At 42.1% G+C, this 14,547-nt stretch overlaps 1 protein-coding gene across 3 annotated transcripts in view; it reads right to left on the reverse strand.

Annotated features, from left to right (window-relative positions):
• The window catches only part of TTC39B (tetratricopeptide repeat domain 39B), an 82,857-nt gene extending 75,388 nt beyond the window's left edge, over positions 1–7,469 (reverse strand). Inside the window, exon 1 of one of the 3 annotated variants that reach the window (XR_013924837.1) lies at positions 46–7,469. Coding sequence is in view for 1 of the 3 variants with exons in the window: in XM_080371859.1 (XP_080227985.1) it covers positions 46–93 (48 nt within the window). In the remaining 2 variants the exon portion in view is untranslated. The remainder of the gene's footprint in view (positions 1–45) is intronic. The other 2 variants (XM_080371859.1, XM_080371863.1) reach the window with 2 other exon arrangements.
• Between the last annotated feature and the right edge of the window lie 7,078 nt (positions 7,470–14,547).

Raw genomic sequence — 14,547 nt, forward strand, 5'->3', positions numbered from 1 at the left:
CTGCCCGCCCGCCCGGAGCCCTCCCGCCGGCTGTCCACCGGTTACCTCCTCGCCGCCGCCGCTCTCCTCCGTGCCGTTTCCTACGCTCGCCATGTTCCCGCTCCGTTGCCTTGTGCGCCGGGATGACTGCTGCTGCCGCCGCGCCCCGTCCCGCTCCCTACCGCCCGGCGACGGTCCCCGCCCCCCGCACTTCCCGGCCGCCTCCGCTCGGCCCGGCCCGACCCGACCCGGCCCGGCCCCGGCGCCTCCCGCCTCGTCCGTGCGGGGCCGCGCTCGCCACCTCCTCCCCGCCCCGGCCGCCCCACCGCTCCGCTGGCCGCGCCCCCTCGTTTGCATAGCGGGCCCCGCCCCGCCGGTCGCGCCCTGTCGCTCGCGCGGCACCCCGGCAGCCCCTTGGCGCTTAGCGCCTGCCAGCCGGCCCACACCACCGACCCGGGGCCGGGGCGGGGAGGGGTGCCCCTGGCGCTCCCCCAGCCCCCCGGGTCGGCCGGAAGGTGAGGCCGGCCGGTTCGGCCTGCGGGGCGAGCGGAGCATCGTCCCGAACTCCCGCAGAGGCCTCCTTCCTCAGTGCGGCCGCGCTCCTTCCTGCCGCCCCGCGTCCTGCCGCCCCGCGTCCGGCCGCCCGCCGCCGCCCGCCGCGCCGGCCCGAGCGCAGCGCAGCTTCCCTCAGGCACTGCTGCGGTCCCTTAGCGTCCCTGCGGCCCCCCCGGCACCCGAGCGCCCGGATCGGTGCTGCCGAGGCGGTGCGCTATGCTCCCAGCCTGCTCGCTGACCCGCCGGCTGCCGCAGGGCCCGGGGGCGCTGGCTGTGCCCTGCGCCCGCCGCGGAGCTCGTCCGGGGGCTCGGCGGCTGCCCTGCGCGGGGACACGCCGCGCCCGCTGCTGTCGGCCCGCTCCGGGCACTCGCTACACGAAGTCCGGGAGAAACCTGGCACCTCCAGCCAGCCCTTCAGCGCCCTGCGGTGCTGCTGCACCAGCGCGCTGACGACTGCTCGGGGAGAAAGTTCGCAAAGCAGCCAGCTCTGAGTACTGTTAGGTTCCACCATCGTGCCTCATCCTCCTGTTAGTTCACAGTATCATCATGCTTTTTGCTAAAAATCACCGATTTCCACTCCTTCCTATCCTGCCAGCTGAGGTCAAGTTCCGCTAAAAAGTAGGGGGCATAGTGCCCATCTCCACTTCCTACAGGTTACTTGTCCATCCACAGGCTCTCTTAAAAAATACACGTAGTTTTGATATACTAGCTTTGATTAGAACCAGAGGGATGAAAGAAAGACCTGAACAGATTCAGCTAACCAGGAGGCAAATACAGACTAAGAGCTTTTTCGCAGGATTCGGGATTGCAGTCTAGATGTGAGAAAGAAAGGTCCTTCAGTCTCAGAAGAGGCAGAAGTACAGCCTCTCAGTGTAGGCTAGGAACTTCAGTGTGTCCCTATTAGTCTTACACAGACTGTACTGCTGTATTTGATCTGCTATTTTTACCCTGCCAAGCTAAGTAAAAGGGGGAGGGGAAACTAACTTTAACATCTTCATCTGTCCTGCAATATTGCACTCTTATCAGTTAAGGCATCACAGACACACGGTTCTTCCATACTCCCATTGCACTTGAGTATGTTTCTTCACCAACAACTTGTTGGAAGATAGTCCAGTGATACTAATATGCTTCTCTGGGACTGATCTGAAGCACGTGAAACACACCAGTAGGGCAAATGCAGTAGACAGGCACATACATGCTTTGTATTTGACTCACAGCACAGTCACATCTGCCCACACAGCTCCACCTGAAACTGACATTACCACTACATCAGAATTTTATACTGCTCACGAGGATTACACAAGTTATCATGCTCTGTTGAAGACATGACTCCCTTTCTGTTTTTCAGGTCCAAAGGCAATCCATTTGAGATGTTCTTTTGCTTAGAGCAGCAGACTAACTGCATTTCAAGAAGTTTTAACCAGTGTTATTCTGTAACAGAATACTATAAGGCACATACTGTATGAGTAGGATAGCTAACCCATAAAGTTTCCAAGTTCTAGAAATATAGTCCTAAAAGATGAGAGCAAATTACACCATTCTGTAGCAGCCACACATCTAGGCAGTTCCACACTGCCAGTTCTAGCTGGAAAGAATAAAAAATTAGCCTGATCCCGTATGTTCTTGCAGAAACTGTTAATGGAGTATAGCACCAGCGCTTTTAGAGTTATGCTGAGGAAATCACACCAATGTGCAGAGTTTGTAGTCACAAGTACTTACTCTAATCAGTAGGAGACATAACTGCATGAGTCAGAGGTTCAGTTAATATATTTAGCAAATTCAAGACCAAGGTCTAGCGCAACACCACTTTGTCATGATTAGCTCTTGATAGATTTCGTTTATATTGTTTTATAATCTTTCCTCCCCACCAAGTTCTTTAGCTCATTTATATTCTTTTGGGCAGATTTAAGCATATAACAATCACTGACCTTTCTCTGGTTAGAAAAAAGATACATGCTAAAATAATGATGGTAGAGATAAGTACATCATACCATTCCTGACCCAAGTAGCTAAGGCTTGAAAATTGCTGCTGAAGTCTGAATAAAAGCCCTGTGAATAGCAGAGCCATCACTGAGTTTTGCATGGTCTTTGACAGGCTGCCACAGGGCATGCTCCCATTTAAGCCATTATAATAATAGTCAAAAAGGCATCTCAAAGCCACCCCACCCTACCTCTTGCCCCGATTTTCTTTAATCAGTTTAATCATTCTTCCCCCTCTCCCTTGAAATGTAAGCATTAAAGATTTGCAAATTCCTCTTCCTCTTACCATTTTCCATTTGTCTAAAAACCCAAACAAGACAGAAAACACAGATTCTGAAGGAACATGGACAAGAATCTATAGGTCTTAATCCTGTGAGAAGAGGAGCATGCTGCTGTTCCCATGCAGCTCTAGTTCCTATCCATTTGAATGCAGGTATCTTTGCAGTAAGAATTAGGAAGATTATGAGCCGATTACTAATCTTCCAGAGAGCATTCCAGTGGATGTGTTGAAAGGATGATATTTTTTCCCCTTTTTTTTTTTTTTTCTGATATCTGACAGAGGAGGCAAGACCTTGAGAGTCCATTCCCCTCTGGCTGGCATAGCTATGTAGAATTCCCACCCAGGAATGGCCTGTCTACATTTCCCTTCCCCCCCACCCCCACCCCCTGTCTGCAAAGCCATTACTTGTTATGTTAACACTACCTGGATATTTGATAGCTCTGCTAGTGTTTCCTTTTGCAGTATAGCTGCTACTCACTTGGAATTTGCTTCACTGTAAGAATGCATGGGACCATGAGGAAAAAGAAACAATTTTTAATTTGAGCTTCTGTAATCAAATACAGATTGACAAGGATGAAAAGTCCTATACTGCCCCTCATGATCAGATAATATAGAGGAATAAAATCAACTTCAGTATAAACACTTGTTACTGATTCAGTTTCCCTGAGGACTAGAAAACACTCCTTGAGAACAGGCCCACTGTAAAGGAAGCCTAGCAAGTTGCCTTAGCACTCCTGCAGCTACTTTTCAGTAGGGTTATACTGTCTCAGACTCACCCAAACAGAACTGTAGATAACAATCATTAAACAATTAACAGATTCCCTGATGGGAGGTAAGGCAAGTGAGCAAGACAGAAACCAAGTCCCAACTAGTTCCAGAAGTACCGTTTCATAAACTACCTATTAGAACAATGAGTACTCTGAGCAGCACAAACTGCATGTGAATCTGCCCACATAAATGCACTGTGAAAGATTTCCTGAGGAAGAATCACCATGTCTGAGGAATATATTTCAAGACAAAGAGACTGAAATTTCTTGCAGCTTCGCTAGTTAGAAGACAGCTAAGAAAAAAAATTACAGTAACTTAGCAGAGGTACTAATTCACAAAAAACCTACAGCAAAAACAAGGTGTACAGCCAAGAGAGAAAACCTGATGAGGGTGTATTTCCATATAGGTTATAACAGCCATACTGTAACCTCCAGGCAATTAATTTTTTTAGCCAACACTAATTTTGCCAATTAAGATGAAGCAACACCTCTTCTTGACCAGTATCAAAATATTGTTTCTTCCCACAAGCTGAGCTGGTCTGTGGCTCACAAACATTATTTCAGAGATTACTATAGCAACAGTAGTAACCCCTTTAGAGTTAAAACACATGAGAGTACATTGATGCATACATGTAGTTGTATGAGAAGGCCAAGATTGATTATAAGATCTTTTTCTCGTCGGCTGTCCCATTCCTGCATGCGTGCACACACATACGTGCACTTGTGGTCCTTTGCCACTGCCCAGCCCTGTAACATGTCATCTCAGATGTTACCTTATTCTCTAAAAGGAATATTAACTCTCAGTCCCAGCTCCTGTTTTCCCACATGCAGCTATGAGGAAAGGTTTGCAAGCCACAGAGCAGCCCACCTACCCACACAAATGCAACAGTTAAAGTCACTAAAAAAAGGAGAATCAGTGTCCTCAAAATATGTTCTCTGGCCTCAGGCCCCAACAAAAGGGCATATGTAGCTGAACCAAGCACACCAACGTACACTTTTTATGTAAGATACAAAAGAAAGCAGCCTCTCCAAGACACGTCTTGGCATGCATGGAGGCAGTATTATGGCATAGAATATTGATGTACTGCAAAGGCTACAGATATGGACATCAAATAAAGCTTAAAGTACTGAGCTATCACAGTTAGGAGTGAATGTTTTCTACCCTCAATAAGCTGCTTCATCTAAATCGTGTTTGTCAGACCTCTCAAGAACTTTATTTGGAAAGTGAAGTGCAATATTTTTGTTTAAATACTTAGACTTTCACCTTCTGTTAGGCACTTTTAGAGAGCTGCAGTGGTTTCAAACTCCCAGATCATGTTTCCATACTTAAAAGCTGTAACCACCTTGAAGTAGAGCCACCATTTCTTTCAGTCAGCCATCCATATTTACCTTCACTCACCATACTAGCATGTAGCAAATACTGTAGTGGTGAAAAGACATACAGAACTGGTAGTTCACGTGCCCAAGACTAGAAGAGGCATGATTAGGCAGTTACCAGACTTTTCAGCATAAACGGGACCATGGATAATATCCATTAAAAAAGCTTCCTCTTCTCAGGTAAGCCCTGCCTCTTTCCCAAAGTCAGGGGAAGGACAATAATGAACTTTGGACAAGGTGAGGTGGTTTACCTCAGTTGCCATGTGACTGGTTTCTGAGTACCTAAGACAGGTTGTATAAGTGATCCTCGGTGAAAGCATAATGCAATTAATGCATCTAGCTTTCAGTAAGCCTCTAGTGCTTTTACCAATGTATCTACGCAGATGTTATTTGCATACTAGTTTCCAGCAACACTTCTGCAGGTGCCACCTCTAATTTATGGGATATATTTGGATTCTTTTCTGTGCGCCTTTATCACCTTCTTAAGGGAGAACTCTAAAAGGTGTCACTCAGAACAACTAGTTCATTTTTTTAGCCCTAGAAGCAGGCATACCCCCCAACACTTACATACCACATCTTTCCTGCTCCAGGGGGAGTCAAGCTATTCTTAGGCTGACACAGTTTAAATTGGATGTATCCACAGCCAGCGCCCAACTTTTCACCGCAGTGTAATAAGGTAAGTCACAGAATCCTTCAGGTTTGAAGTGACCTCAGGAGGTCACCTGATCCACCTACTGCTGAAAGTACAGCCAGGCTCAAGGTCAGAGCAGGTTGCTTACACTGCGTTATACACATGCCTTAACAGAGAACACCTAATATACCACATAAATACAGACCTTGAAGCAAAACATCAGAGTATTGGGTCAGACTCAATAGCATCAGGAAATCAGTAAGCCATGCAGAGTAAAGAACAACAGTAAACAAAAACAACAAAAAAAGAAAACAAAAAAACCTAACAGCAAAACACAACAGCATTTATTATCTCTCAGGAATTTTAAAAGTAATGAAGTTTCCCATGATTTTAGACAGCAAAGCCAAAGACCCAATGGATAGTTCATTACATTTGGAAGTACAGGTAGGCATTCCATCACCTAAACTCCTCTTTCTCGTGGTATCTTTATTGATCTGTATTCTCTCTTCCTAACATGCATATCCCATCCCATCCTATCCCATCCCACCCTACTCTCTGACGTTCCATTCCATTCCATTTCATTCTATTCCATGGAAAAATTCCCTTTGTTTTTTTTTTCCGTTCATACCCTTCTTTGCTCATTCATTCAACCAAGAGCATCTTCTGGCAGGTGCTTAAGGGGCCCCAGCTATTACTCCTTCCATCAGGCCAGATGATTAATACTTTTCTGTCTTACAGCAGATGGTACGTTTATTTATCCTGGTATATTATGTCTCGTTTCTTTTCAGTTTTCTTTCCTTCTCTCCTCTCCTTTACTGCCAAGGGGTTTGCTGCTATTTCAGCAAGATATTCTCTGCACTTATCCCAGCCTTATCTCTAAGCTTCTTCCTGTTTATCATTACATTTCATCTCATTTATTTTCAGTGGAAGCATTTTGATGTTCCTTCTCCGATCCTGTTGTGAAAGCGCATGTTTCAGAGAATTCCAAAGTCACAAAAGTCAGAAATGACCTCTGCAATTCTTCTTATCAAACCCTCAGGTTTTTTTAAGATACGAAAAGCCACATGAAGTTATAATATTTGTTTAGAAAATAAAATACATTCATGTGCCATCACACACCCCCACCCCCCCTGATACTAACAGGATGCTTGATGCTTCTGTGGTATATTGGGAAGGACTGATCACCTCTTCTTGTAGAATGTCTTGTTAAATAAACCCTTAAGGATGTTGGTGCATTCCTGCCATTTAATAGGGTTGATTTTTAATTGGCTCTTTTTTCCCTTTGAAGCCTTTGGTCCTATTAACAGTTGTCATGTGGTTCTTTTATTAGCTTCAAGTAATGGAGCAGTTTACCTGTAAATCCTCTAGTAACTAGAGCTAACAGCATCTTCAACATATTATTTATGTAGTGAATCCTTTCCTTGTGCTTTTTCTTCATATACTGTTCTGCTTGTACCAGAAAAAGCAAAGGAAAAAGGTCTAACTCCACCTTACAGAAAATTTCTTTGCCCTACTAACAAAAGTTTTCAAAGTTATGCTTCCCAGAAAATATGTTAGATTTTTTGTCTATTCATTTTGTAATTCTTTCATTGCTCTGAAAACAACATGTTCTGGATTGAACCATCTGAACAGATGGTTGTTATATGTCCAAGTCATCAGGGAATGAAAATGCCTAAATGCAACCCATTCCTCCTCCCCACCAAAAAAAAACCCAACCACAAAACAAAACCTGAAATGTCACATATACATAACAATGTTTGTTCACACAAGGAAACAGGAATGGTATATCTGAGTGAGGATTCTATTACTTAATGATAGGGCAGCAATTTATAATCACTGAATTATATCCAAGGGCCTTCCCTTCTCACTGTAGGAAAATACATATTTTTATTTATTTATTTATTTATTTATTTATTTATTTACTTGCATTTTAACTTCTTTTAGTTGATGTAATAGCCACATTAAAGGTATTTTTTCTAAAAAAACAAAGACCTGCAGAACAGACATGTGTGTGTTTCCTTCCTCTTGTCACGTAGCCACCATGTTCAGAAGCTCCTCCTGTAATGGCAGGTTTGGGTCCCGCTGTTCAGTGACGAGATTTTGCTGCAGGTTGGGTAGGGACTGCCTCTGTGCTCTGCAGCTAAATGTGTGCATTTCTCTGAGAAAACATTAAGATGTCTCATCTGGGGACATACGCCTTGTTCAGTACATCATGGCATTTGGCCTGAGCTCTTGAAGCCTGAATATAACTCTTCTGTCTCCAAAATTCCACACTAGCCAATGCAGAGAATGACATGTGTTAAGAGTAATGTGAGATGTTGTACTCTCCTACTAAAATTTATTAGAGTGAACAGTATTCGTTAATACATTAAGTGCAAGTAGGTTTCAAATACTCTGTTTCTGGAGTTCACTTTAGAATTTCAACAGTATTGATTTAATTAGTTCATTCAAGCCACCTGTTACTTAAGAAGTCCTAAAATGCAAGAATTGGTTAACAAATTTCTTTAACATATTTTTATTTACTTTATCACTTAAAGTTTAATAAACAGATTTAGAGCATGGACAGTTATAGATAAACCCAAACTTGCCTTGTCCACACTTTATGGTGATTGTATCTGATCTGGCTCTTAATCAAAAGCCCAGTAGACATGTTAGTATGATGCTGTACCCGAACTAACACGCTTTCACACCAGGTTGGTTTGCAGCAGTTTTCAAATGTTTCTCCACTAGAGTTGAAAGTTCTGTACCAAAGCCTTTACATAGTCCTTTGTAGCAGCTCACATGGCCAGTGATTTGGCAGACCATTTGAAAGAACTGAGAAACTAAGAAAACTACTTCAAAAAGGGATCTGAGGTTGACTGGATACATGGAGTATTATGCAGAAAAACATCTGGTGAATGTATAGTCTTTTGGTAGCTCATTTTGGGCTTCCTAGAGAAATTTGTTGATACATCCTGTGGAAAGATCTCCTGCAGCCATGATCTTTGTCAAAATACTTGTTTTAGATTTATGTTGCCTGTAGGCCACAGGCAGACCCTGATGGGGAAATCAGTGTATTAAGGGTGTGCATTCAGTTAATTCTGGTGTGATCAATAGCCTCAGCACTGTGTGGCCCAAGTCCAGGAGGTGCTAAAACATCAAATAAAGGGTAAATACTTCCCAAGAAATAATTTCCTTTACTGGCCAGCTATAATCAGAAGAAAATTTCTGTTGTGCACAAGCGAAATACCAAACATGTTGAAGAGCATATAGTCAGGGATTGTTAGACTATATACAAGCTATGAAGAAAATACTTTCTGAATGCTCTGCATTTGATTTGCAGAAAGACATAAAGAGAAGCTTTTACCTAAGAAACAGATGGACTGTGGCACATGGGTATTATGACGAAAAAACTCACAACTATGTCCTTGTCCAAGTGGAAATCCTTTGGGGGTCCATATCAGATCCTTTGGGGGACAGGGGGATTTAGTATTTCTATCAGTTATGCAGTGAACAAATCCTTTGTAAGAAAATTAAGGCTCATAGCATTCAAGAGGCAGCTCAGAATTTTCATAGTATTTACAGTTTCCATACAAAACTGTTTTAATTGAACAAGGACATTTTCTATGAGGACAGATCACATTTGTTTTTCAGATGCAGCAGCATGTAACTAGTGAATAGATAATATTTTACCTGTTTCTAGCTTCTATATTGGTTGGCTAAAAATGCTTTAAAAATATTTTTTATTGAAGAACATAATATCCATTAATAGAAGAAACAATTTCACTTTCTGCTCTCAAAAGTTTTAAGAAGGTCAAATTGAGAATATTTTCCAGTTTTGTATGAGCTCTTCCAGTCTCATTTCTCACTTTTGGAAGCCCTGATTTTACTTTTGGATTTTAAAAAATCAATACATCTTCAGTGTGCTCACACAGAGAAACACTTCAGCATCATGCGACTAAACCAGGTTTGGCCTTTTCAGCTCCAGCACGTGAAGCGCTGATTCCATTCTCATGATGTGGGTGCATGAACCAGATAAGATGGGAAGGCCCAGTGAACGCATGCATTTCCAAACACTTGTCCCAGAGCTGTGTTTCATTCAGGCTCCTCAGCACCAAATGCCTTGGCTTCTTCCATGGCATCAGTGATTCACATTCTTGCCCTTCTGGCAGTGGGAGTGGTTATGCCGTGACTAGGGGTGCAGGACAACCCCAAGACTGCTTCAGAAGCTGCAAGCTGCCTTCAGTTCTATAGTGCAAGGATATGCTGGGGTGTCTTCGTCTTTGTAACAACCATACAACTTCCTTCCATGTTGGGCTAGTTTACCTTTACTAGGTGCAGGCCCCATGTATTTTTTCAACAGATACACACATGAGGGTTTTGTTGTCCTGGAGATCATAAAGTGGTAAGAACAGCTGTGATTTATGTGTTCCACAAATGTGTTCCTGTTTGCTACCTGAAATGTAACTGTGCTATTTAATAGCATCTTGTAAAAAGTATCAAGTCCTAATTTGATCTGAATTCCATCCTTTGCCAATGACGTTTATGGGAAATGTTGGGGTTTAAGTCTTTTTGCATAATCACAGTCACAAACATATATGTAGTCTAGCAGAAACATAACTGGGTTGCAAAATAAGTTTTGTGGCTATTCCTGGCTCCAGCGTGGGTCAGAAAGACAGCTGACAGTCTGAAGTCAGCTAACATGGAGAAATGGAGAGTTCCCAAATGCCAGACTGAGGTACCCCCAACACTCCACACACACACACATTGGGGAAATCTATGCATTTGGCTTGTTCTTATTTACATTTTGACTGTTTATTTAGTATGCACTGGTTATCTGAATATGCAGCCACTGCTAGAGGACCATGAAGGGTTTGAGGGAGCTAAGAAATACTCCCTTACTGCTGACATCAATAATCTAATAATCTTTTCAACTACCAATAATGCAAAGGCATTTTTGAAACACTAGCTCAGAGAACTGCTAGATTGCTTAGACCTCAAAAACAAAAAAGAAAAAAAAATCCATGCAGATTCTGGAGACTCCCTGAGACTGCAATAGATGGAGAGTGAAAGAGAAAAAAAATAAAAGCTTTGGGTTTTGATACTGCCTATAGACTAATGGATGTGGGTGATCTCTTACTGTAAACACAGATGGCTGTGAGCCACAATGGGTCATTCTGAGAAGCCAAGTATTTATTTGTGGGCTTCCTATTTCCCACTGAAGCACCAATTACTCAGCAGAAAGGCATATATTTGTAGTCATTAAAATAAAACCTTTTGGATTAGACAGTTTTGAATTAAAATACATTGCAGATGCATTAAGTGAAGTTTAAGAATGGTGTGTCTGATGTTTCCTCTACCAAGTGCAAATCAGGGCTGCAGATTTAGGTTTCAAAATTTTCTTGTAGAAACATTTCAAAATATTCTTACAGGAAATTCAATGTCATGGCATGTGTGATCACAAGATTTTATGCCCTCTTGAGCCAGGGTGCAAGGTAACCAATCACGGAAAATAGAGCACTTGCGATGCAGCCACACGCAAAGACATAGATGAACAGGAAGAACAAAACAGAAGTTATAAAACTAGTCTGGATCTTGAGTAACTAGTTCCACTGCCTGTGGATTCATTCAGTAGATACTGACTGGATGACCCTGTGCTGGCTACCTGATCTTTCCATGCCACAGTCCTATAATATGGGATAACAAGACTGGCTTGCATCAGCAGAATGTCATGAGGATTGGTACTCTCACAGGTATCTGCATTAACCCTGTGAGACCATATAATTACCTGGAATATATACACACTACCTGCCTATAACAGGTCTGTGTACAGACAGCCCAGCCTACAAAGGTCAGTGGGCTTGTCTTCAGATTAGCCTTGGCTTATAATTACACATCCCTCTCACTGGGAGCTGTGGGGTGTGAGGTGAGGAGAACCACACTGACTGCCTTCTGCTCCCAGTCTCTCCCTGAGTCAGTCAAACCACAGCAGTAGCATTAGCAGCTAATAGTAACGAAAAGGATTCTTACCTCCTAGGGAGCAGTAGTAATACTTAAACCTGCATCCCTATACCGTAAAATCCTTGGGAGAGCTGAGGTGGTATCAATTAATTTACTTTGTAGGAGTCATCCCATGCACTGGCACACAATATGGAGCCATCACCTGAGGTTTCTGCAGAGCAAAGCTGTTCTGTTCCATAATGGGAAACAAAGGAGCCTACAGGGAAGCAATTAACTGGAGAGTAGTGATTTAGTTGTTCCTTCCCCCTGTATCACTGGATTGGTCCATGGCTCAGAGGAGGATGTGGAGAGCATCCTCAGCTAAGAAGTCCCATGTTACACAGAGCCAGGCTCAGCCAGCTGCTACACAGGCCAGTACAACTTCTTAAATTGTATTAGCTATAGAAAATCTCATTAATTTAAGCATCACACAAGTTTGCAAAATGCCATTTGTAAGAAATTGAAACAACTCTTCAACCCCAGTATTTAAATATTCAAAATTTTCTCTCACACCTGAAAAGCTAATCTGCTTGATCAGTAAAAAGAGGGGCACAGAGGATGCTCTCCTTGGATTCGTTGCTATGCTCTTGAGGCCTAATACTGATCTAAAACTGCAGTTCTCCTCCTCATGCATTCCTCTTCTCTTCCTTTCATTGACACAAATCCTGATCTGGTCACACAGTAAGATCAGCTCTTTGTTCCAGATGAAAAAAGTGCAACAACAACAGCAACAAAACCTACAAGAAAAAAAATCAGTTTTCAAACAGTTCATATGAACTACCATTTCAGGTTCCCAGTAAATGCTTATTTCTTTCAGTACTGGCAACTTGATTTGTAAGATTTAAATGAGTGCCTTTGCCCCCAAAAAAGAGGACTATAGAAGTGAGGATTAAGCAGTCTTTTTCAAAAATGTTTGAGAACTGTTTATCCGCACATGCAGGATTCTGTAGTTAGCTGTGAGTTTCCTACATGTGTTATCAGTTAATGAATGTTCTGTGTGCTTGAAAGCTTGTCATCTTTTTCCAGCTGTGCCATCTGGTCTCACAAAAGATCTGATTTCTTCCAACAAATCTCATGCAACATAGCTTCCAGGGTAAAAAGGAATTATAGAAATTTCCCTTTTTCCTTTTACCTAGTCTCAATCTCTTCTACCAGGAAGATGATTTCATCTTTTGTCTGACATCCTTTATTTTAACAGGCTTTAGGCAACACTTCCTCCCTGTGTCCTAGAGTTCAATTTATTTTCGAGTTGAAATACTGCATGCCTTAAGTCTAAAGCTGTATGAAGCTTAGGCAGTACAGATTTCAGCTACTGAATACTAGCTTATTCCTTACCGAGAGTTATTGTTAGAGGCTAAAAATTAAAAATTTAGACTGAATATGAACCCATGTGAAAAACTGCTAGGCTGTCCCTATTTGGAATATCTAAATCTATAGCGCATTAATAATCACTGAATAATCACTAGTAATTATCATCACTGGCATTCAACAGATTTGTTTAGAGAAATAGCTTCCAGTTTCTGATGGTAGCGTACCTCCCTGAATTATGCCCACGTGATAAGAAATGTGTGTGATTATTGTCAGTCTTGTCACTAACAGCTGGGCTTTATTTAGTAGATGAAAGATTATTCTGTTGGTGATGGAGTGGGAAGCCTATGCTGAAGGAGGTTACCATATATTTTGTTCTGAAGACATCAAGGTTTGCTTTTGTGCTGTTCTGGAAAGGCAAGTTGCAAATTAATTTGTTTGGCAGCATGAACAGTCTATCTACCTCAGCTGATATTTTTACTAATGAAGTGGGACGTAGCTTTCATGGCATACCATAAGGAGATGAAATGAGGTAATCTCACTAGTAACTTGGACTTTAGTGAGATACGAAGGTGATGACTGGAATGTGGATTTCACCTAGAATTCCAGAGGAAGCCATAGATGAGGCTATACACATTGGTGGCTGAATAAAATCACAGAGTTTTTCAAAACTTGTTTTTATACCACATACTATTTTCAACCACAAAGTGTAAAAATACATTTTGGGGGTTTTTAAACCAGTTTCTGTAAAGAGGGTAGAATAATCAGCGTGGGAAATCACATGCTCTTTGTTCTATGCAATGACACTAGAACTTACAGCAAGCTATGTGGATCCATTGGGAATCATCACTCACATTTGAGATTTTTCTGTCCATGATTGCATGCATTACTACAATATACTGAAAAGGCCCAATGAGCAGTCCAGTTGTCTATACTTGGGATGACAGGTCAGATGCTCTCAGCAGTACATATGATGGAGATTGGTGTGATCCCTGCCCCATCAACATCATTTCACTCTTTGTGGCATTCACCTTTAACCTAAAGGTCTTTTCAGAAACCTCAAAAGATTATGGTTACTCTGTGCCAGATGAAAAGGCAGTATACAGTAGAATGTTATTTGCCAATTGCAATCCATGCTATCCCTGCCTCTTCAGATAAGTTATTTATTTATTTGTTTGTCTGTTTACTTATAAGCACTCTGTTTTTATGCACCATTTGCTAGTGAGACAGAAAATAGTTGACTTGCAGGCAGCACTGCTATGTTAGAGGTTTGGATGTTACATAAGATAGAAGACTCCATCATACCTAGTAAGTTATAAATTGTATCAACAGAATAAATTGTTGTAAGATTTGCCCAACAGACAAAGCAGCCAGTGTTAAAAATAAACTTCCAAAAACTCAGACAAAATATCTTGCTATTTTTATTTATCTATCTTTATTATCTTTATTTTATTATCTATTTTTAATTATCTATTTATTATATTTATCTAAAGGATGTATCACCCTTTAGACACTCCAGGAAACTTTTCTTGAAAATATTCATTGGCCAATTAATCCCTGCACTCTGGCCTGAGGATTACTAATGATGATGGAATGTGTTTGGCGAGGGTGGGACTTTTCTGCACCTTCTTTAAAAAAAAATAAATGTCAGTGAGATAAGTGCAATACGAACAAAAAATTGGTCACAATAT

Source organism: Falco punctatus, assembly GCF_963210335.1.
Source record: "Falco punctatus genome assembly, chromosome: Z".
Taxonomy (NCBI): domain Eukaryota; kingdom Metazoa; phylum Chordata; class Aves; order Falconiformes; family Falconidae; genus Falco; species Falco punctatus.